Consider the following 25,060-nt stretch of genomic DNA (forward strand, 5'->3'; position numbering starts at 1 on the left):
TGGTGGTGGGGAAACATTTGTATAAATACAAAACAAGGCAGCCAAAGTGAACAGGGCTGTTTCTGCAATCTGTAAAAGGTACTAAAGACACCCTCCATCCTCCTGCCCCAAATATGCCCTTGCTACTGTAGTGCCTATATCCCCCACTAACCATGTCCACGATGACGCAGCTCAGAGGATCACAGTCCAGCCGCTGGAATACTGCACCCAGCAGGCTGCTCCCGCTGGTGCTCAGTGTGCAGCAGATGATGTGAGACTCCAGGATGATGTTCGTTTTCATGTCACTTTGCAATCGCCCACAAACCTGGGAAAGACAAGAGCCAGGAACTTCCTTTTTAAGAGCACCTAATTTTTAGACAGAGACCAGTTTTCTTTCAGCTGCCTGTTTTGTTTTTGCAACAGCAGCCATGGTCAGGCAGGCAAAACAAGTCCATGCTCAGTGTGTGGTTGAAGATGAAGTCAGCTGCTTTTAGAAGAAGAACTGGATTGGATGCTAAAATGACAGGCCATAGTTCTGTGAAGGGGTGCCCATTTTGCATGCAGGAGGTGTCAGCTTCAATCGCCAATATCTCCAGATAGGGCAAACAATACTGACCAAGTTAGATCAATGGCCTGACTCAGTATAAAGCAGCTTCCCAATGCTCCTATGACTCAGGATAAACACAGCCAAATACCTGCTTAGAGTCCGTATGAAGGTGTATGTGTTCACCCATGTGGTGCTCAGGAATGCAACAGTGCCCCTTAGAATTTCTCTCGGTGCCCACCAAGCCACAGCCTCACCTTCTATGGCATGAGGTGGTGAGGAAAGTTACCCTAACCCAGCTTGGAAAGCACATAGGGTTGTATCCAATCCAGTGAATGAACATGACGAGCCCATTAGGCTCATTAATCTAAGTGGGTAAAAATTAATTGTATACAGTCCATAGAGCTGAAAGAGGAAGTGGGAGAAAGCCACCAGCGCCCAAGCCTCCCATGCCCAAGCCAAACACAAACAAACAAACAAGCAAACCAGCCCCCCCCCAACCCAGACATTTCCTTTAAAATGTAAAAATCCCCCGGGGTGGGCATGTTGGCCCAACAAAAGATGACATGTCCAGGATTTCCCAGACCTATGGCAACCCTAGTCTATGATTTGGCTGAGATAATGGCACGTGGCTGATGTGCAACAGAGTAGCAGCACAATCAGTGATCTGTACTAACAGGAGAGATATTCTGATTTCCTAGCTGGAGCTAATCCAAGACACAAGCACTTTTTTGCATGATGAGATGAAGCAGTTCACCAAGGTTGTTTTTAAGAGCATCTTAGTGATGAAACTCATACCTCCTTCAGTTGAACAGTGAGCCTCTTGCTCTCTTCTGCAAGCCTGCGAGTTTCCTGCTCTAACTGTTGTTTCTGAAAGAAAGATGAGGTGGGTGGGAATTTACTCGTTTTTGACATGAATACTCAACCAATCATGGGGAAGGGCATAGCTCAGTGGTAGAGCATCTACTTTGGATGCAAAAGGTCCCAGATTCAATCCCCAATGGTATCTCTAGGTAGGGCTGCCAGGTAACCCTGTCTGAAACCCTGGAGAGTTGCTGCCTGTCAATGTTGACAATAATGAGCTAGATCAGGCTTCCTGAACCTCAGCACTCCCGATGTTTTTGGCCTACAACTCCCATGATCCCTAGCTAGCAGAACCAGTGGTCAGGGATGATGGGAATTGTAGTCTCAAAACATCTGGAGGGCCGAGCTTGAGGAAGCCTGAGCTAGATGGATCTATTTTCTGACTCAATATAGGGCTGCTTACGGAAAGAAAGAAAAAAGTTCTGAACAGCCTCCCTGCTACTTGATCCCCACTTTAACTGAAGACTGAGCATTTGAGCAAGTAAAACATGTGTCTCCCCACTACCCCACAGCAGGTTTCGGCCCATCCGCTGTGCCTCCAAGCCTTCACACTTTTAACTGAAGAGCATGTCTGAACTACAGTTTCAGACCACAGCCTACCGGACAGACTGAGTAGGATATAATAATCCTGGTCAAATTACACATGGCAACTAACAAGTACCTTCTCTTTGCTTTGACTTTCGTCTATAGCACACTGGCAAGAAAGAGCATCCAGTCGTTGATCTATCTCTTTCTTCCGCTTGTGGATGTCTTGATCTTTCCCAAGGGCTGCTCGGCCTAAGGAATCCAACCAAATGCTTTTAATTTAGAAATTGATATCCCACTTTCAAAATGGAACTTTGGTTGCTTACCATTCTCACACTGAAATTCAATGCTTCTGACATTCATTAAACTGTGGGTTTATACTGTTATATTGTTATATGGTGGGGGGGATCCCTAGAAATTAATAAATGGTAAGGTTTTGATTATTTGGGATATGAAGGGAATATACAAGCTGCAGAGGAATTCCTGGGCTAGCCTATGCAAAGCCAAGCTATGGCCATTAAGAAACAATTGTTGTTGTTTAGTCATTTAGTCATGTCCGACTCTTCGTGACCCCATGGACCAGAGCACGCCAGGCACTCCTGTCTTCCACTGCCTCCCACAGTTTGGTCAAACTCATGTTCGTAGCTTCAAGAACACTGTCCAGCCATCTCGTCCTCTGTCGTCCCCTTCTCCTTGTGCCCTCCATCTTTCCCAACATCAGGGTCTTTTCCAGGGAGTCTTCTCTTCTCATGCGGTGGCCAAAGTATTGGAGTCTCAGCTTCAGGATCTGTCCTTCCAGTGAGCACTCAGGGCTGATTTCCTGAAGAATGGATAGGTTTGATCTTCTTGCAGTCCATGGGACTCTCAAGAGTCTCCTCCAGCACCATAACTCAAAAGCATCAATTCTTCGGCGATCAGCCTTCTTTATGGTCCAGCTCTCACTTCCATACATCACTACTGGGAAAACCATAGCTTTAACTATACGGACCTTTGTTGGCAAGGTAATGTCTCTGCTTTTGAAGATGCTGTCTAGGTTTGCCATCGCCTTTCTCCCAAGAAGCAAGCGTCTTTTAATTTCGTGGCTGCTGTCACCATCTGCAGCGATCATGGAGCCCAAGAAAGTAAAATCTCTCACTGCCTCCATTTCTTCCCCTTCTACCTGCCAGGAGGTGATGGGACCAGTGGCCATGATCTTCGTTTTTTTGATGTTGAGCTTCAGACCATATTTTGCGCCCTCCTCTTTCACCCTCATTAACAGGTTCTTTAATTCCTCCTCACTTTCTGCCATCAAGGTTGTGTCATCTGCATATCTGAGGTTGTTGATATTTCTTCCGGCAATCTTAATTCCGGCTAGGGATTCATCCAGCCCCGCCTTTCGCATGATGAACAATACAGGGCCATTAAGGGCCATTGGCAATGCAAGAGAGCTGTCCTTCCCCACTGTCCTGAGGTGTGAACAGTAACCAGGGATTTAGAAGGCTTCCCTGGGTGACTGTATTTGAGGTAACATGAAGAGAGTGCCTTTAGCAAGGTGTGCTGGGAAGAAGAAAGGGAGGCGGAGAGAGAAAGTTCCATCTTGAGTAGGCAGGCTGGGAGAACAGGGAACAAGCCCTTCTTGAGATGACCATGCTGTAAGATCTGGACTCCCTTTATCTAAACTCAGGTGTAAATATGTGAATAAATCATATTTCTTAAAGCTACACAAGCCTCTGCCGCACCTTGATTCTCAAAGGAACACAGATCCTGGGTGAGCACCTGGAACACCGCCTAGAATTTTGCTACTGCTTAGCAGAGTGGGGGGTGACACCCAATCTTTATAAGAATATCCAGTGTCAGTCAGCTCCATTGATTTCAATGGGTCTACTAACATTACAACCCAGAGGTTCCTGTTATACCCCAATTACGAAACTGATTTAAAACTGCTGGGAATGACTTTTAAGAAGACTTTATAGCTGAAGTGATTTCAGTTATATTTTTTGTTTTGTGTGTGATGCTTTCTTGTTGAATTATGCTTAGATAAAGCCAGAGTAAAAGCCAGAGTATAAATTTGATAAAATAAACATCTTTGGCTGCAGACCAGGATAGGATGGGAGGGATAGGATGTTGTTACGGGATTTCATCCCTGCTCACAATCTGGGAAAGGTCTGTCCCAGATAGAACAGAGACTGGGGGCTATGAAGAACCAACTTTTGAACCCCACTGTTAAGCAGACTAATTAGGAGAGAGCAAATGGTGTGAGGGAGGAACCCTTTACAAACTACTCACTCATTCTGCGATTGGCCTGGGCATCCAGACTGAATTTCTGTACGTCCTTGCTGATCCATTTTTCTTCCCCCAGCCTCACCAGGTTGATGTCACCACAGTTTCCTGGGTGTGAAGCAGACACTTAGAGCCCTGCTGAAGTACAGCTAGCTTTTTTAAACTAGAAAGACATTTGGCAAATAAATACTTTTGATCTGCTTAGCAAATCCTGAAATCTGTATCTTGCATATCCTCAATAACAGTTAGAAAAAGTTCAAGAAATGGCAACCAAAATGACCAAGGGGATACAGCAACTCCCCTACAAGGAAAGGTTGTAACATTTGGGACTTTTTGGTTTAGAGAAAAGGCAAGAGGCAACAAGCCAGATGTTTATAGAATTATGCAAGGCATGGAGAGAGTGGCTACAGAAAAGTTTCTCCCTCTGTCTCATAACACTGGAACTCGTGGGTATCTTAAAATGCTAAATGCTGGAAGTCTTAGGACAGATTTTAAAAATTACTTATTCACACAGTGCACAGTTAACTAGGAAACTCGTTCCTCGTCAAGGTTCTTTGGCTGCAGACACCCTTAGGGCAGCTTACAGAAAACAAGACAAAACAACAAAATAAAAATACAACACTAAAACCAGTAAAAATAAGTGCAGCAAAGCTTTTAGTAGGTAAGTGCAGCACTAAAAGGATCCCAAAGAACCTTTAAAAAGTGTAAGGATGTACAAGAAAGGCTTTGCTTGGAGTCTACAGGATAAACAGAGGGCATCAGGGAGATTAGATTGGGGGCCTTCAGCATTCCAAACACATGGTCCACCACCAAGATCCAACCCTGTCCCAAAGGATTTCAGATGGATTCTCTGCAAGGACAAATGCCTTAGGAAAAGCAAAGCACCCACTACCTATACTGGCAGGTGGGGGGGGGGCTAAGTGACTTAAACGCGGAATAATGTCTTATTCTTCAGTTATGACCAAGCCAATTGCTCCCTCCAGCTATGAATTCCACAGATGAGAACTGGCCAAGAACTCATCATACCCAAAGGCTTTTCCTTGTCCTGACATTTTTCCTTGAACTCAACAATCATTATTTTCATGAGGTGATCTAGAGCAGCGTTGGACGGAGCACAGACCAGCACACGGTTCCTCTTGATCTTGCTTTCTACAGGATTCTCTTTCCCAGATCTCTGGAGATTTAAAGGGGGGGGGGGAGTCATAGGGTTGTAAAATATACCTAGAATATACCCATTGAAACAAATCAACCATATAGTCATGCCCAGACTAGGAGTGCATACGGTAATTGAAGTTGGGTCTTTCAGAGGTCATCTAGTCCAATCCCCTGCCGGACAAAGGGTCTAAAATGCAGGCTGCAACCACAACATCCCTGAAAAAATAGCTGGGTAAAAGACCCACTGTAATGGAAAGCCTGCCCACCTCCAGAGGCAGTCCTGTGCACTTTTGAAAAGCTCCTGCCCCTGTGAAGTACCCTCTAATATTTAGCCATTAGTTCTAGTTCTGCACTCTGGGCATAAAGAAGACTGAGAAAAAGTTAAGTGCAATAATGCAGGGCAGTCGTCTTCCACCTTTTCAGATCAAAGTCCCTTTTTAAAGCCCAAGGGTCATATCCAACTGAAATATACTCGGAGTCGAGTGTGGATTTCATGCTCTTTATTCAGCTCATAGTGGTGAGGAGGAATGGAAGTTCCCCCAAACTGTCTGCTTTATATACATTATTTCAACAATGGGTCGCACGTGATTGGCTAATTCCGGGATTCTCCTGTAGGCCAATCAGGTTGCGGATTCACTTCCACCTGGAGCTGGATTGGGTGGCTCCTGCGGACCAATCAGACTGCTGCATTTTGGATCCTATTCAACTCAGTACATAGCACCAACTAAGTTTTATTCAAAGTGCACACATTAAAATTATGGGGCCTACCGTATTTTTCGCACCATAGGACGCACTTTTTCCCTCCTAAAAAGCAAGGGAAAATGTGTGTGCGTCCTATGGAGCGAATGCAGGGGGGAGGCAGGGGGGAAAAGCCCTCAAGAGCCGCACACAAGCTTCGTACGCTCTTGCGGGCTTTTCTCCAGGAGGGAGAAGGGACTGACTGGCCGCATCAGTCCCTTCTCCCTCCTGGGGGAAAAGCCCCCAAGAGCGGTGCGCTCTTTAAAGGCTGTGCGGCTCCTGCAGGCTTTTCTACGAGGTGGGGGAATCCCCCCACCTCCCAGAAAAGCCAGGAGAAGCCGCGCAGCCCCGTTAAAGAGCGCGCGGCTTCTGCGGGAGGTGGGGGAAGCTGCAGCAGATTCCCTCCTCCCGGGCTCCCTTTGAAGCGGCAATGTGGGAGGGGAGCAGCTTACACTCGTGTAAGCAGCTCCTCTCCCACTTTCCTCCTTCAAAGCAACTACGGAGGAGGGAAGGAAGGGGACCATGCATTCTCTGCTGGCAAATGCAGCAGATTCCCTCCTCCCGGGCTCCCTTTGAAGCAGCAAAGTGGGAGGGGAGCAGCTTACACTCGTGTAAGCAGCTCCTCTCCCACTTTCCTCCTTCAAAGCAACTACGGAGGAGGGAAGGAAGGGGACCATGCATTCTCTGCTGGCAAATGCAGCAGATTCCCTCCTCCCGGGCTCCCTTTGAAGCAGCAAAGTGGGAGGGGAGCAGCTTACACTCATGTAAGCAGCTCCTCTCCCACTCTCCTGCTTCAAAGTGGAGGGAATCCACTGCAGTTGCGAGCAGAGGATCCCTCGAAGCAGGGTGCGGGGGTGCAGGGGGAAAGACGGCAGGAAATAGATGCCGGTCAGGAAGACACAACCACACTTTGACCACTGGAAAGTCCACCTCAGCCTCCCCAGATTTCCACTGAGACGGCCAGGCTAATCTCGATGGCCATAAGTCAGGCTCAGCATTATTAACTGGACTTAGATAAGCCATGGTTCCCCTTCCTACCCTCCTCTGAGGCTCGATTTAAAGCAGCAAAGCAGACAGGAGCCGCCCGCTTTGCTGCTTTAAATAGTTTAGTGCAACATTTGATTTTTTGTTTTTTTAAAAAAATATTTATTGAAATTTTCAAAAAATAAAAAACATAAAAAACATAAAAGAAAAACAACAATTAAAAACACTTAAAATTCACATCTTACTTTCAATGACCAATTTCCTTGACTTCCCCACACCTCCCCTTCTTGTATTCCAGTTTCAATTTTAGCTCAGCAAGTTCTTGTCCCCAAACTTTACCATATTTTCTCTATTCATTTTAGTTATCCAATTTTAACTTATAAACCTCAGTCTTTGTACATCAATACTTATTCTTAAAAATCTTTTTCTAAGTTCACCCCATCAATTTAATTAACCAACTTTAACTTAAGAACCTCAATCTTTATACGTCAATACTTATTCTTAAAAGTCTTTTTCTAAGGTCGGCCCCAATTCCCTTCCCTAAAATCCCCATTTTTATGTTAGTGGCAAAACCAAATTAATTAAAACAATATATAGTTATACACCCTTTGGATTCCCAGGACCCCACCACCCCCTTTTCCCGGTTTCGAACCCCAACAAAAAATCCATCAGTCCATCTGCAGTCAGCCTGGCGACCTCACATCCGAGGCTCTCAATTCTCTCTCAATTCCTCTCTGCCGGTTTTTTTGATAGTCCTTTATATTAAACACCAAATCTCGAAGAAGCTCTGTCCCAATAATGTCCATGTTTCTTCCAGCCATGCCTCCATATTTAAAAGTGGAGCCAAAATCTTGTTTCTTACTTCTCTTAAGTCCAAATGTCCCAAAAGCTCCAGTTTCCACTTTACCCAGGTTTGTATTCCATATATCTTCAGATCTCCACATAGGGAGATCTCTCCATTTCCCATTCTTCAATTCAAACCAAATTTCCATCATCCTGATCTTATTTTCCTTTATATCCATCTTGGCCGGCCTCTGGCTCTCCTCAACCATCTGTGGCATTATAGCTCCTCCTTCTTTTTCCTTCAAATCATCATGTTCCTCTTCCATCACATTCTCAGATTTCTCAAATTTCTTTTCTTGTTCGGCTGCTGAAATTTTAAGGTCAACCGCAAGACTTTCTTGTTCATCTGCAAAAACTTGAGTCAAGTCCCTCCCAGGCTCAGCAACTTTGTTTACTGTTCCCTTCAGTATTGTGACGTTATTAGTCAAAACATCACTCTGTTTCTGTAACTCTCCCAAGAGAAAAAAAGACCTCTCCAGTTCAGCCAGTGTTTTTCAACTTACAGCCATTTTTGTAATGTCCTAAATCCCCTCTAGAGGGATTCTAGTTTGTTGTTATCTTCCAGTTCCAACCCAAAAGTCAAATTAGTCTTTTCTCTTTATTTTTAACAGTTTGTTACCAAATTATAACAAAAATAACCAGCAAAGATAGCAAAAACAAAGTTCTCTTTTTTCCCCCCAACTTTGACAGCTAGTTTGACAGCTGTCAAAGTCTTTATTTCTCTTCCGCAGGCTCTCCCATCGATCGCTCCCGGGTCTTGGGGGGGGGGGGGTAAATTCCGTTTTCAATGTTAGCTCTTATCCTCCAGCACAATCACTTAAATTGCCCCAACGTAGAGTTAATTGCTTTTCTCCACAAAGAAGAAAGGTATTCTCACAACCTTAGTAATAAAATCCTTGCTTTACGATGTTTACAAGGCGGGTGGGCGGACCTCCTTTTTACACCTCACCCGATCGTGCCTAATTCCCAAAGACAATTTCCCTTTTAAGTCCAATTTCCGTATTACTCACGGGTTGTTACTTTTAGTCCAAATGTTCAAAGAAAGAAGTCAGCGCTCTCCGTCCATGGCATGCGGCTTCACTCAACAGGAGAAGCAGTCGACTCACAGCACCACGCCACTCTCCGTCCCCCGTTCCGGAGCCTTTAAAAAGGCTCCTTTGCGGGTCGGGGGGGCGCAAATGGTGCCCGCCGAGTCACCAGGTCCACAGGCTTCAACGCCTGTGGTTTATGAGGGTCCCCGCGTCGCCGCCGCGGCAGGACCCAACCCCTGCTGAGCCGATTCACTCCGGAGCTCGGAGGGAATCCGCCATTAGGCGATGGCGCTAACCCGGAAGTCCTCTAGTGCAACATTTGATTCAGAATATTTTTTTCCGTATTTTCCTCCTCTAAAAACTAGGTGCGCCCTATGGTCAGGTGCGCCCTATGGAGCGAAAAATACGGTATGTTACTCATGCACAGTAATTTCAAAGGGTCTATTCCAAGTAGGACTAAAAAGAGCCTGCTGGACTACTCCAATGACCCATCTAGTCCAGCATCCTGTTCCCATGGGGGGCCACCCAGATGCCTGTGGGAAACCAGAGAGCAAAACATGAGCATACGAGCACCTTCCCCTCCTGTGGTTTCAAGAAACTAGTATTCAGAAGGATTACTGCCTCTGACAATGGAAACAGAGCATAGCCTAGCCATCATGGCAAGAAGCCATTGATTGCCCTTCCATGAATTTATCCAATCCTCTTTTAACATCACTGCCTCCTATAGATACACCCCAGATGTGCACTCTGAAATTTATTTTTAAAGGAAAATGACACAAAAAAGGAGTCCTTAACCATTTAGAGTTGTCACTCCCCCCCCCCTTGCATCTTTTGTGTCCTTGTGTGACCCAATACATAGCAATTTAGAAGGCTTAGTATTCTCCAGCATTTTACAGTGCTACCTCTGGTTACGTACTTAATTTGTTCCGGAGGTCCTTTCTTAACCTGAAACTGTTCTTAACCTGAAGCACCACTTTAGCTAATGGGGCCTCCTGCTGCCGTTGCGCTGCCGGAGCACAATTTCTGTTCTTATCCTGAAGCAAAGTTCTTAACCTGAAGCAATATTTCTGGGTTAGCGGAGTCTGTAACCTGAAGCGTATGTAACCTGAAGTGTATGTAATGCAAACCACTGCATTTCTGTCCAAAGAAAAACAGTGCCTGCACATTTTCTGTTTTTTTTATTTAACATGTTTTATATACTGCTTAATTAAAAATATATACATAGAGTGAAATAAAACATTCATACAAAATAGCAAAAAAATCAGACTTTAAAAATAGTAAAATAATAAAGCAATAAAAGAAAGAGCTAAAAATCAGCATTTCACTCCACCGTCGCTGCATTTGAGATTGTTGTAAATCACATGCCTGTCTGAGAAGACTATGGGAACGGAAGACAGCCTTATCTCTCTTTCATTGTATGTACTTTGGACTGTACTTTCACTTCTTCTGTTCTCTCGGAAGAGAACGGACACCATTATGCTGTAGTCTGTATATAGAGTGTAAATAAATAGTAGCTTAGATCTACAATGTCCCACGCTTGTTGCTGTGTAACGCTAGAAGTATAGCGTGCATAAATCAAGCTGATTTATGTCGCTGGAGCACCCTGGAGAAGAAGGGAGATGCCTTTTCCAGTGCTGGGAAAGGGTCATCGCACTCTGGAGCAGCGACGCCGGTTTTGCGTCCGGGGGGAGCCTGCCGATCGGCACAGAAGCACGGTGTGAAGCTGCAATGAGCCATGAGAAAGAGACCTGCATTCCAGCCAGGAGTGGGGAGCTGCGAGTACTGTGATTTACGAGGCAATTAAAACCTCGGGAAGTGAGCGCTGCCACTGGAATTAGCGAGCTTGTTGAAATTTATGGCTGCTGGCTGCAAGCTGCTGTTTGATGCTGCAAAGGCTTTTGGCTATAAAGTAAAAGCCAAGATGGATTCCAAGCACGGAATCGGAACGATGTCCTGTCTGCTTCTGATGGGCAATAATTATTCAGGATGGTGTGTAAAAATGGAAGCGCTTTTGCTTCGACAAAGACTGTGGTTTGTTATAGATGACCCAATGCCACAGGTACCAACCAGACGGTGGTGTGATGCCAATAAACAGGTGAGGGCTGTGATCATGTTGCATGTATCAGATAACCAACTGATCCATATCCAGGGTTTGGTGACAGCACAGGCAGTCTGGCTTGCTCTAAGAGAAGCGCATCTTCGCATCGCCGCAGGATCCGCCCTATTATATTTCCAGAAGCTTTCCAATATGAAGCTGAGAACTGGGGGAGATTTGCAAAAACATCTTACACAGATGAAGTTTCGGTGTGACCAGTTGGAGCAGAGGGAGGTCCTGCTTCCGGAGTCCCTTTTCTGTTTTATGATAATCAACAGCATGGATACGTCATATGCGGTTGTTGCATCGCAGCTTGGAGCTCTGCCAGCTGCTGATTTAACAGTCCAGAGAGTCTGTTCAATGCTTCTGAATGAGTCTGACCGCCAAATGGCGCTTGTAGCTGATGAGGGGGAGGCCGAAGCCTCAAAAGCACCCCTGTCGGCGGTGCAAGGTGCAGAGGGGGCCGTTGCTTTGAAAGCCCTGTCGTGTTTCAAGTGTAGGGAGAAAGGCCACCTGCAACGTGACTGCAGGAAGCGCCAGAAGCCCAAGGAAGCTACAAGGAGCGGAGGGGTCGGAGGCAAGAATTGTGCCAAGCCCAGCTCTACCCAGGCACTTGCTTTGATCATGCAATGCACCACCTCACCTACTCATAATGCTTTTGTGGTAGATAGGGGGGGCGACATTTCATCTCTGTAGTCAGAAAGGTTTGCTTGTTACCTTTAAGGAGCAGAATGACACCATCAAACAGGCAGATGGACGTTGTCTGCGAAGTGAAGGCATTAGGAAAATATACCTTGAAAGCATCCAGACCTCAGTACAAAATGTACTATATGTTCCGGGACTGACTTATAATTTGCTCAGTGTTTCTCAGCTAACTGCACAAGATTTCTGTGTTTCTTTTGACAGGGAGAAGTGCATCATCACAAAGGATGGAGATGATCTTCTGTTTGCCTACAATGAAGATGGGCTGTATTTACTTTCATTTGACGGTAATAAATGTAATGATGATGTTGATAATAATGATGTGACACGTGTGATGTGTAGAAACAAAGGTCACTGTGGCTCAAAAGGGCAGAAAGCCTAGTAAAATAGTCAAAAGAGCTTTTCAGCAGGTGCATGCTGATGTAATTGGTCCTCTATCACCCTCTAGAGGCAATGCCAAGTACTACCTGGTTGTGGTTGATTCCTATTCTGAATATGCATGGATTTATATGTTAAAAAGGAAGAATCAGATTCTAGGTTTCAGGTTCCAGCTTCCCTTTGGCTTCCCTGCCAGATATTTTTATCCCACTCCCTAAGTTACGTAGAGGAAATGGGAAAAGCTGCTTTTCGACAGAGAGAGAAAAGCTGCTTGGTGCTGCAAGCCTTTGCCAAGAATGTAGCCCTGATTTATGTGCTACAAAGGGAGGACATTTCCCGATGCTTCTGAATCATTCCCTGAGCAGAGAATGGGTAGTGGCAGAAAGTGAAAGCTGGAGGAGTGCTGCGGCAAGACTTGTGAAGCTATGGGGGAGTAAGTCCCCCGATGAAGCTGCATAATAGCAGACAAGGCAAAAGGCCTGGGAAGAATTGGGGGGGGGCGGGGCGGGCGGGTTGTTTTGTTCCCAGAACTGAAAAGGCAGTTTGAGACAAAGGCTGTGTCTTATGCCAGACAGTGTGTATGTTCAGCAGGAATTGAAGCTGCGTCACACGATGGACACTTCAAGATGGCGGGGGCTGCTAAACGGGATGCCAGAGAGGTTCAGAGGGCTAGATTTGCTGTCTCCGACGCCCACACGCAGTGGGAGGCAATTGCTGAGCGGACTGCCAGAAGTAATACCCCAGGGAAAGCTGATACAGTATCCCAGAGAGGGTTGCGTTCCTGACACTGAAAGCTTCACAGAAGAGAGGCTTTTGAAGGAAGAATGCACAAGGGGGGTGTTTCCTGTTCCTGTTAAGGGCGAGAAATCTCCAAAGCAGGAGTAGCAAGGGGAGTTGACTGCCATGTCATCCCAATCTTCACTGCAACCAGCAGGTGGCACTGCTGTGTTTGAAGCAGTGGAAAGTTTTTCCTGTGAGAAGTTTGGACAGAGTTCAAAAGTCAGGAACATTTGCAGCGTTTCCAACAGGGGACATGAAGCAAGGCCAGAGATGCAAAGATGCAGCGCAGATATGGTGACTAGCTGTTCCAGTACAGAGATGCAAGAATCTTTTGTGCTAGATTCTGAGGCAAAGAAACACCTTTGTGGAAGATGGAACTGGTTCACCGCGTGTACACCACAGAAGGGTCTGATCCACCAGTCGGGTGGAGACTTCTTGGAGGTACATAGCACCGGGATCGTGGAACCGAAAAGCTGTAAAGTTGTGATGTCTAATGTGTTTTTCATTCCAGGTTGAGAAGCCCAGCTGATGCAGCCTGGATGTTCTGTTTATGTCAACAAACAGCGTGCAACCATCCAGAAGAACGAAAGCGACATTATAAATGGCTTGTTCTTACTATGTTGTGATGTTAACATGGGGGATGGTGGGAAAGTTGGAGAGACAAGTGATGCCATGTCTGATAACCATCTTTTTCATGCAGGATGTGTGCATGGGTCTTCCAGGTTGCTGGTGTCTGACACAAAGATGGTCAGGTGTACCAAATGTGCTCAGGACAAAGCAAAGGAAGGAGGCGATATGGGTATCTTACAAAGGCACCCTATTGGTAATGGAGATTCTGATGTATGGATTCAGAGGCAACAGAGTGACACGCTCAGCAAACATAGTTTGCAAGGCCTTTCCCTGGATTCAGACAAAAGTTCTGCTAGGGACTGCGACAAGGTAAACCCAAGATGTGCAAAGGGACCAACAGATGGGTCTGACATGTGGGTGCAGACGTCACAAGGCAGGAAGCATAGATTCTTCCTCGGGTATGGTGGCTTGTACAAAGTACTGAGACCTCATGCCAAGATGATTTTACTCACGAGGGATGTTGAGTGCAGTGAAAAATGGGGAGGAAATGTGTGTGTTTTCCAAGGCAACCCCATTGCTTCAGACTCAGATACTGAGTCTACTGCTGATGCTGAAAGTGAGGCGAGTTCCACTGATACAGTGAAAGACATGCGCCTGGTGTACAGATCTGAGACAGCTACCACCAGGTATGCTCAGGAGTTTGCTAACACAGCTATTGCAGTTTTAGCTGTGGCTAGTGGCTCGACACAGGTCTTGGAATCCGAAGTCTTGAAAGGGATACAGGGTTTGTCCTCAAAGGACGGGAAACCACACCCAAAGGCTGTAAGGGTAGACACTGTTTCCTTGGAGAAGAAAGCTGAACCATGTCCAAAGGCCATGTGTGCCAACACCGATTCCTCAGAGAGGAACGAGGCTAGGGTTCGAGTCCCAACAAAGCCAGGTGTGAAACTTCTTGATAGTCAGGAGAACTATGACGCCAAGACTAGTCAGAAGTGCAAGATGGTAAGGCCCAAGGCCAATCCAGTTGCATGTAGTTCCAAGGGTGGAACGGATGGTACAGGGGTATACTGTGTGTATGACATCTGTATGGTTGTTGCAGTTACACTGATGACTACAACACTGCTCATGCATCGGGGGAGGATGTTAGGATTCTTGCTCCGTGTCTGCAGTCATGGGATTGTTGTCTATCACATGATGGTGTACGTTTTCATTCCACAGTATGGGAAGTGACGGAGACAGGATGTTTATGTTACTGTGTTCCGTGAAGTGGGACTATTGTTTTTTGTTCTTTTTCTTTTTGCTGTCTGATGAGAAAGAGGAAGTATTATATGTAAATAAAAGTAGATTAGCCAAAATGCTGTGCTACTGAGTTCTGTTATGCAAACTGCAAATACTCTGTAGGATCCCTAAGTGTGCTGATGCTTCTTGGTATCAGCCACTGTGATGTTTGGGCTGAAGAAAGCTTTTGAAGCTCCCGAACGACTGACCAGGAGGGAGAGAACATGCCAGTCAGGCATGTGTCTCTGCCAGTGTCCTACACGTGAGTAGGACGATCCTAACAGTCTGTATATAGAGTGTAAATAAATAGTAGCTTAGATCTACAAAGTCCCACGCTTGTTGCTGCGTAACGCTAGAAGTATAGTGTGCATAAATCAAGCTGATTTATGTTGCTGGAGCACCCTGGAGAAGAAGGGAGATGCCTTTTTCAGTGCTGCACACATCGGAGGACGCTCGGAGTTTCAGGGGCTTGCAGGCGGCCCCAGGGCAAATTCCAGCAGTTGAATCCCAACACTAAGTAAAAGCAAAAACAAAAGAAGTGCCATGGTCGGATCACTTCCTGCGATCCTTCACTTTTCTGCGATCCATCACTTTTCCTTTTTTTTTTAAAAGATATTTATTAAGGTTTTTAAAGTGTTACAAAATGAAAAAAAAAAAGAAAAATATAAAAATAGTTAAAAACAATTCCATCTTTCCTTTGCTTATCTTTCATTTGCTTATTTCCCGGACCTCCTCACACCTCCCTCCTTTGTATTCCAATTCAATTTATTAATTCAGCAAATCCTTTCCCTCTTTATTTATCCTAATCTTTCATTACATTACCTTAATCTATTATCATCTTATCTTGTAGAAAACCTTCAAACTTAAAGCTTAAGTCTTATTTTTACCAACTTCTGATAACCATAATATTCTTTCCTAATTCTTTAAACATTTTTGCTAGGGCCAAGCCATTTCATTTCAACATCCTTCTAACATTCATCAATTTTATAAAACAATCCTAGTAACAAAAAAAAAGAAATAAAGACAATCCAATCTTCATCCAGCGTCCCTTCCTCCTGGTCCCAGGTTTTGTCAGTCCTTTTTATCCCATTGATCTGGCGCATTAACCTGGTAACCTTATATCCGAGGCCCTTAAGTCTCTTCCATGTCCTTTCCGCGGCTCTTCTTCATATTCTCCTTTCACTCGTGGGAACTCCAGCTCAGTGATGTTTTTGACCCTTTTCAACAAATCAGCCCCTTTTCTATAGTCCAAACTAAACTCCGTGTGGTATTTAAAAACGTGTTTCAAAATCCTTCCAAAATTGAGAGCCCCCACAGCTCCAAAGCTCTCACGGCCCATTGCCAGACTTGGGAAGTCCAAACATCCCTGCACAGGGGGATCAATCCAACCCCCCATTTCCAAGCCAGTCCAAGCTTTATCTTCCCAAGTCTGGTTTTTTCCAAGTTTATTTGTCAAGTCCAAAGGCTCATGTTCCTGCAGGTCCGCAGCTCCCTCCATCTCTGGCGCCCAGGATTCAGCAGCATCCTCTTCTCTCAGCTGTTCTGTCAGGACACACTCCTGATTTAATTCCTGGGTGGGCTCCATATATTTTCCCACTGCCTGATCCAAATTTCCCACTGCCTGTTTAAAATTTCCCACTACCTGTTTAAAATTTCTGATCGAGTCAGACATCAAATTCGTCTTCTCATGTAATTGTTCCAGTAGGGCATTTGTTTTATAAAAAGCGCACAACAGAGCTTCTGAATACATTGTCCTACAAGGTCACAAGTCTATTCCCATGATTGTAATCTATGACAGCTGTAAGCTCCCTGGAATTAGTTACAGTTTCACAGTCTCCCTCTAGGGGGAAAAATTCTATTTGTTCTTTCTTTTGAGGACAAATCTAGCAACAAAGTTTCTTTTTTTGAGATATTTTGTCGATATTTGTTCCTTTAAAATGCGGAAGGAAACAATGGAATCACTATGTTTCTCTTCTTTTGGCTATCTGTCAATTTTTTTTTGTCTCTGGTCAATGAGCTTCAAACGTCAGTCCTGACACCCCGCTCCAGGATCAGGACGATGGAAAGTTACTTTACTTTAAACTCACTTCTGCAGGTTCTCCTGCTACCGAAGGGGGGTTCAACAATTTTAGATGATGAAAGCCAATCCTTTAGAGATGATTTTCTGAGCTCTAGTTTACGTTGTCTTTGCTTTATTCAATCTACAAAGAAACGGAAGGCTGACTTCCTGTTTAGACCTTCCCGTCTCAGTACCAAATTGAAATAAATTTTAAGACCGATTCCTTTCTGCTCGCAAGTCCTTATTTAAAGTCCAATTGTTCCAAGTTCAAGTACTCACGGGTGATTATTTTAGAAGCCAAATTGTCCCAAGAAGAAGGCAGCGCTCTCCGGCAACGGCTATGCGGCTTCGCTCCACGGAAATAGCAGTTGACTCACAGCACCGCGCCACTTCCCCCTCTTCACTTCGGAGCCCGTTAGTGGGTTCCTTTGCGGGTTGGGGGGGGCGCTAAAGGTGCCCGCCGAGTCCCATGGTCACAGGCTTCACCTGACTGTGATTTTTAAAGGGTCCCCGCTTCGCTGTAGCGGGAAAGACCAGTTTCGCGCGGAGCTAGTCCCTCCAGTTCAGAGGGAGTCAGCCATTGCCGATGGCGCCACCCCGGAAGTCTGCGATCCATCACTTTTCCGCGACCCTTCCCCTCTGCAGGGAGGTGGGACCGATTCGGATGGTCCGCCCCCGCCACTTAATGGATCCAAATGTGTCAGGGGTCTGCCTTCAAGGGAGGGAAGAGAGACAGGAACGTACAGACAGCCTCCTCCTTTGTTGAGCAGCTGCACCTTGTCAGAGTCTGGTGAAAGCGAGCCTTTAGGAGAAACGGATGACGAGAGAAAGGGGGGGGGGAGGATGCAAAGGCTCAGTCAGGCTGAGATGAGCCACGACACCGCTCCCAGGGTGTTGGAAGTGCCTCTTCTGTCGCATAGTTTTTGCCAGGGAATTACACGTAAGGAATAGAGGGGGAGAGGGGTTTTCCCGGGCTTTTATGCTGGAGGGCAAACAGGAAAAAGGCACTTCCGGAATCTGCTAGTGATTGAGGCAGACATTGATTTTGGACCTCTGGACTGTACATAGTTTTGCACTCAATAAAACCTGTAAAAGACAGGTGGGAGTCCTGGCTGTTATCTTCGTGAGCAACCACACACACTCCTCACAAAATGGTTTCCAGAGAGTGGTAGGGAATGTTTTATCCCATGTTGATGGCCTTTCAGCGGATTCCCTGGTGGACTGCAGAGTTAACCAGGGCTATCGACTGTCTGGCTCCAAAGCGCTCCAACTGAATGGAGCCCAGACAGCCCCGTGATGTTCTCCAGAGCTGAGGGCGATGAAACAATCACTGAGACAGCTAGAGAACCAGAACCAGTGAAGGGGGTGAATGTCTTGTGTGAGTGTCTGGGGGCGGTTGGAGGATGGATGGTGGCTAACAGATTGAGATTGAATCCTGACAAGACAGAAGTACCGTTTCAGGGGGGCTGGGGGACTGTCACCACCAGTGTTTCTGCTGGGTTTGCATCAACCAAATTCAGCCTGGTTAATACACCAGCAATTTTCTGTGTTTGGTGTACCAGAAAATTACCTGCTTGGTCCTTCTCCACCTGCAGAGAAAGATAGTTGGATACCTCACCAAGATCCTTCATGTCAAAGTGCTCCTTCAGCTGAGCTAGGGTGCTTTGGTACAAAGCCTGATTCTTCCAAAACAAAAGATCATCAAAAAAACATAAACAATACCGTTTGTTTTGCCCCTCCTCTTTGACAAACACACATGCCTTGGTGAAAACCTAGAGAAAGCAATGTCTCAGTGAGTTTTGTGTCACAACACCTGGCACTCTGCTTGAGGCCATATAGGGACTTCCGTAGTTTACAGACCATTCCCTTCTGTACCTGCACTCCATCAGGTAAAAGCATATACAGCTCTTCCCCCAAAATCCCGTACAAAAAAAGCTGTGTTCACATCATGATGAGAAACGTGCAGTTTCTCCTCTGCAACAATCTTGAGCATTACAGTGGAGCCTCGCGAGTTTCTTCGTCTTGCGATTTTTTTCGTCTTGCGAAGCACGGTGTTGGGAAAGTTTTGGAAAAGCTTCAAAAATCACCAAAGTCTTCAAAAACCTCAAAAAAGGGGGGTGCTTGGGAGGGAGGGAGAGGCGGGCGCGGGGCGTGGGGGGAGGTGGGGTGGAGGTTGCTGCCTGAGCCCCCAGGATCGGTTCGGCTCGCCTTGCTCCGACCCTTTGCACTACAGTTGGCGCCGTCTTGCTGCTGCCGCGGCTGTCGCCGTGGTAATCAAAACTCCTACCGGCCTAAAAGTTGTCTGCCCGCCGCGGGCAGGAGGGAGGGAGGGAGCGTCAGCGACGGTGGATGCCTATTGCCCCTGTTGCTGCTGCAGCCGGCCGGCCAGCCAGAAGCGCGCGAGCGGAGAGGGGCGCATCCAGCCCCAGCCAGCCAGCCTCCCGCCGCGGGCAGGAGGGAGGGAGGGAGCGTCAGCGACGGTGGATGCCTATTGGTCCTGTTGCTGCTGCAGCCAGCCAGCCAGCCAAAAGCGCATGAGCGGAGAGGGGCGCATCCAGCCCGTTGGAGAGGAGCACGGGGACGCGTCCCCGGTAGCTCCCAAGCTGACCTTGCCTTCCGCGCTGCCAAAGGGCGACTCACCTGCTGCCTGCGCTGCGCCGGGACTAACTTGAGCGGGGCGAGGAGAACACACACTCGCGCGCACACACACACCGAGAGGCAAACTTGCCGCAGCCGTCGACGTCGCGGGGTTGGAAAGCGCGGAGATGCAGGTAGGGGGCGCCCCTCGCAGGGTGAGCGCCGGAGGGCCCGGGCAGGCGCTCTTGTCACTGCCGGGGCGCTGGGGGGGGGGAGAAGGAAGGAACCCCGTCTGAAGAGCCCCGGAGCCTGGCCTCCCTAACTGGGAGTTGTGGGGAGGGAAGTGTGAGCGCCTTGCTATTTTTCGCCGAAACAAAGCTCCCTCTTCCTCAGAACCCACCTTCACGCATTCTTGCCCCTACGGAGACGCACACCGCGTGCTATGAGTTGCTCCTCGAAGTCAAGTCGCAACTGTATTAACGGTTTTAAGAAAAAGGAAACAAACTTGCAAGACGTTTCCGTCTTGCGAAGCAAGCCCATAGGGAAAATCGTCTTGCGAAGCAACTCAAAAACGGAAAACCCTTTCGTCTTGTGAGTTTTCTGTCTTGCGAGGCATTCGTCTTGCGAGGTACCACTGTAGTCTAATGCTCTCATACTTGACGGTGGGTGAGTAGGTCTCGTGGTATTCCTGTCCTGGTATCTGTGAAAAACCTCTGGCGACCAGTCTGGCTTTGTGCCTGACAACCTTGCCATTCTGGTCTGTCTTGGCCTTGAAGACCCATTTGCTGCCAACCAGCCTCATTCCTGGGACTGTTGGCACCAGCTCCCAGGTTTGGTTCCTATTCAAGGAATCAACTTCAGCCTTCATGGCATTAAGCCATGGTTCAGCATCCTTCGAGGTTAACTCCTGGACCTCTTTGAAGCTTGAAGGTTCCCACACCTTTTCTGAGCTACCAAGAACAGCAGTTGCTGTCTTAGCAAACTCATCAGCAAATCTCTTTGGAGGTTTGCCTTTTGTGGCCCTTTCAGATCTGCGTGCTAGACGCAAGTCTTCTGCACTCATCTCCTCCTCCTTAGGAGAAAAGTGGCTAATGGTGAACAGTGGTTCTTCCAGTCCAATGTCAGACGCATCAGATGGTCTGACTGAGGCCTTTGCGCTCTTGTAGTCTGCTGCGTCATCACTGTCGCTGACAGCAGCACCAGCGCTGCTCACTGAGCTGGAATCCGAATTCTGATCATCATCCTCAGCTTCCTCTTCTACCTCATCATCTTCATCCTCCTCTGAGTGACTGAAAAAATCCCACATTCCTCCCCCCCATTTGGGATTGTACTCAACACCCTTTGGGACCCTAATGGTCTTAGAGTCAGTCATGAATACCCTGTATGCACCTTTTTCGTACCCCATGAACAAACTATGTGCCCCACGCTTCCCAAGCTTGCTGCTCTGTGGGGTGCGGACCCACATGTCAGAACCAAAGATTCTCATGTGCTTGACGTAAGGTTTCTTACCAAACATATTCTCATAGGGAGCACAACCAATAGGCGATGACAGTCTCCTATTATACGTATAAACAAAACTATTCAAAGACTCCGCCCAATATTTCTCAGGGAGATTGGCATCATGCAACAAGGTTTTTATATTGAGCCTAATGACGTCCGGGGGTCCGGCACACTTCTCTGCGCGTCTCTGACCTTCCCCAAAGACCTTTGACTCCAGCAGCAAGTAAACACAGCGGAAGCAGAAGCAGGAACGCTCTTCGTGTGAGGGCAATAATTCAGGCTGGATGCAGCAGTCTCCTTATCTTTAAAGTCTTTATTCCTTAGCAAAACACAACAGCTATAAATTTCCCGGCGACAGTTCACTCATCGCTGCTCTCTCCACGGAGCAAACACGCACACTGAGAGACGCAGTAAAACCCTCCCTTCAGTGTTCTAAACCCGCCTCAAAATGTGAGACGTCATCACTCAGAACTCTTAACCCTGTAAGTTCTGAGCCTCTCTCCATACCCCCTCTCGAATCATATTTTGAGAGGACTTCTGAGTGTTCAACACCTTCCCCATTGCCTTCTGCCCCTTCCTGGCATCGTTGTTAGGCACCTGTTGAACCTCACAAACCTTAGGTTCGCACTGTGCGAAACCAACCCACGCATTTGTGACCTGAAACCTCTCAGGTGGAATTCCCTTTGTAGCCCGCGATGACCGCCTGGGCACAAACTGGGGTGCTCCTTTTGACCCACTGGGGCCAGCATGTGCGTCTTCCTCATCAGAAGACTCCCCCTCTGACTTGACACGTCTGTGAGCTTTCTCCATTATGCGCACAGGAGATGAGGGCTCACTCTTGGACACTCCTTTAACAACCTGTGGAGACGCCCTACTCTGTTCAGGGACCTGGTCTCCACCAGCAGGTTCAGGCTCTGGCTCTCCTTCCTCCTCAGAGTCAGACAGACAATCTGAGTGAACGTCAGAGCGCACTTTGCGCCTTGCCCAACCATCCTGCTCAAAGAACTCAGCCTTTTTACTGACCAGAAGCTTGGTCTGATCACCTTCTGGATATGCGAATCTCCACCCTTTTGTCGCAGGCTCATATCCACAGAAGATCATTTCCTGGTACCTTGGGCCACCCTCCTGCTGCAGAAACTTTGGTACAGGCACCATGGCTCTGCTACCAAAAGTGCGAAAGAAATGCACAAGCGGCTTCTGCCGATGAAGCAGGAAATACGGGGTGTCACCTACCACTGCATTGTAGCACCTGTTCATCGTGAAATTGGCTGTCTTTACCGCCTCCCCCCAAAAACTTTGAGGCAAACCAGAGTCATCCAGTAGAATCTCTGATGCTTGAACCAGAGCTTTACTCCTAAGCTCTGCCACGCCACTGTCCTGAGGAGAAGTCACCTTGTGACGTATCCCCCTCTGGCGAAAGAAACCCTTTAGAGCAGACCCAGTGACCTCTGAACCTCGGTCACACTTGAACCCCTGCACCTTGGTGGAGAACCTTAGTTCCACCTCTGCAACCCAATCTTTGATCAGTTGTGTTGCCTCCTCCTTAGTTTTCAGCGTGTACGCCCATGCGTTCTGCGTATAATCATCTGTCAGCACCATCAGCCACTTGGCCTTGCCCAGACTTGGCTGTGGCATATCAGAAAGGTCTGCATGCACAAGCTCAAAAGGCTTTGTGGTTACTCTCTCCACCCTGGGATGATTAAATCCCTTGTTTCTGGCTTTTCTGCAAGCTTTGCAATTCAAAGGTTTACCACATTCTTTTACCTTGCACCCTTTGGTGCACTCTGATAACATCTGAACGTCCTCACAGGACCCATGTGACATTCTCTTGTGCCACACGCAAGCACACGACACATGAGTGTGACCAGTGGCTTTCCCAGTATTCCCCTCACCCTCCAGAGGTGTTTCCAGAACAAAGAGGTTGTTCTGATCTTTCTCAACACTTATTAGTTTCTTCCCACCTCTGGAAATTGTGCAAACATTTTTTTCAAAACTCACTGAATATCCCTCCTGTAAAAGACAAGGTACAGATAACAGGCAGTGTTTTATCTCAGGGAGAACATAGACCTTCAGTTCATCCTGCAAGAAAGAGACAAACACGTTAGCAACATGGGTCACATGTCCCTGTGAACCTGTAGCAAATTTAACTGTTCTCCCAGTTGAAACAGCCTTGCAGTTCCACATTTGTCCATCAGGTGGCGCTGTTACCAGATGGCCGTTAGCAGCCGAGTCAACAACCCAACGTAGGACCCTCCCCCCTCCGGAGTTGTCCTTCTTTGTTGCCTTAGCAACTGACTTCCTGCTGCCCCCGACCTTGGGGCTTTCGCTGCAGGTGTTGTTGTTGTTGTCCAAAACTGCCATAGACGCAGACAGCTGATAAGCGTTTCCTCCCTTCTCTGGAGCGCGTAGCATCTGCGGTTTCCCACGCCTGCCTTCTCTGTTGCCATGGAAACCCGGCTGGTTCCCATGGGAAGCAACCTTGGAAACATCCTGCCCTGGCTCCCTTGCTCTCTGTGGGCAGCTGCGACGCAGGTGTTCAGCCGAAGCACAAACAAAACATCGCCGAGTGGAAAACTTTGCAAACTTGTCTTTGGTCTTCTCTGCCCCCCCAACCTTTCCAGCAGCACTCCCTGAAGCTTTTCTGCTGTTGGGGAAATGGCCTTTGGCTTCTGCTGTGGTTTCTCTGCAAACCCCCTCCAGCTCCTGCCAAACAGCCTGGGCACTCTCAAGACCCTTGGAATGGCCTGCACTTCCACTCTTGGGTGCAACTCTCTTCTCTTCTCTCAGCTGCTTTCCAGCATGCAGCTCACGTAGTGGGGCATTCCGGCAGCCCTCCAACACAGTCCCAGCCCCCTCTGGGCTTCCTGGGCGTCCCTCAGCCCCTCTTGGACTTCCAGCCCCCTCTGGGCTTCTTGGGCATCCCTCAGCCCCTCTTGGGCTTGGTGCTTCCTCAGAGCAATTCGCAGCCCCCTCTGGCCTGGCTCCCACTGCTTTCTTCAGTGCCTGCCAGTCCCCCCAGGGCTTGCTCCCGTCCACCTTATCAAAAGGGATTGACGACTTCTGGCTGTCTGCCATCTCTCCCCCGGGGCCCGGCCTACTTACAGGTAACGGTAGTGCCTCCCGGTCCGGCAGATCTCAGCTCCTCCCGGCTGGCTCCAGCTACTCCTTAGCTGGCCTTTGGCTGCTCCTCAGCCTCTCTGTCTGCAGTCACCCTTCCCAGCGTCTCATCGGCTGGCCTCTGGCTGCAGTCTCTCACACGCACGAACGTTGCTTATCTTAATTGCTGATGGTCCATAACCTATTGAGCCTAATGACGTCCGGGGGTCCGGCACACTTCTCTGCGCGTCTCTGACCTTCCCCAAAGACCTTTGACTCCAGCAGCAAGTAAACACAGCGGAAGCAGAAGCAGGAACGCTCTTCGTGTGAGGGCAATAATTCAGGCTGGATGCAGCAGTCTCCTTATCTTTAAAGTCTTTATTCCTTAGCAAAACACAACAGCTATAAATTTCCTGGCGACAGTTCACTCATCGCTGCTCTCTCCATGGAGCAAACACGCACACTGAGAGACGCAGTAAAACCCTCCCTTCAGTGTTCTAAACCCGCCTCAAAATGTGAGACGTCATCACTCAGAACTCTTAACCCTGTAAGTTCTGAGCCTCTCTCCATATTTTAGGCCTTGCAGGAAAGTTTGGTTTGCCCACTCGCAAAGTCCATTCTCCCATGGAGATCTGGGACTTGAGAGGTCGTGCTGGAGTCCCTTCTCAGTCAGGAAAGCTTCAAACTGCTGAGAAGTGAATTCACTGCCTCGATCAGTAAACAAACAGCCAATGCGTTTACTGTGAGCATTCTCCAACCAAGCACAGAATGCCTTGAACCTAGGAAACACTTCTGACTTCTGCTGGAGCATAAACACATGAATGTACCTAGAAAAAGAATCAATTAAAACCATGAAGTACCTTGTTCCACCCAAAGAGGGAGCAAGTGGACCAACCAGGTCTGTGTGGACTAGCTGGTAGGGTTTGGAAGCCTGTCTGCTAGACACCTTGCCTTTTGGAGCAACCTTCACCTTGTTCTCTGCACAAGATACACATTTCATGTGAAACTTACAGGGCTTGATGTTCACACCCTGAACCAACCCAGGCATTTTGGCCAGTGCCTGCCAAGACATTTGACCAAATCTTCGGTGCGCCTCGTCATCA

At 47.6% G+C, this 25,060-nt stretch overlaps 1 protein-coding gene across 1 annotated transcript in view; it reads right to left on the reverse strand.

Annotated features, from left to right (window-relative positions):
* LOC128406133 (probable helicase senataxin) overlaps positions 1 to 25,060 on the reverse strand; it is a 237,281-nt gene that overhangs the window by 66,195 nt on the left and 146,026 nt on the right. The window contains 5 exon segments of the mRNA XM_053373156.1: positions 152 to 304; positions 1,322 to 1,393; positions 2,049 to 2,164; positions 4,178 to 4,279; positions 5,198 to 5,345. Coding sequence (XP_053229131.1) covers positions 152 to 304; positions 1,322 to 1,393; positions 2,049 to 2,164; positions 4,178 to 4,279; positions 5,198 to 5,345 — 591 coding nt within the window.

The sequence above is a fragment of the Podarcis raffonei genome, chromosome W (assembly GCF_027172205.1).
Source record: "Podarcis raffonei isolate rPodRaf1 chromosome W, rPodRaf1.pri, whole genome shotgun sequence".
In the NCBI taxonomy this organism is placed as follows: domain Eukaryota; kingdom Metazoa; phylum Chordata; class Lepidosauria; order Squamata; family Lacertidae; genus Podarcis; species Podarcis raffonei.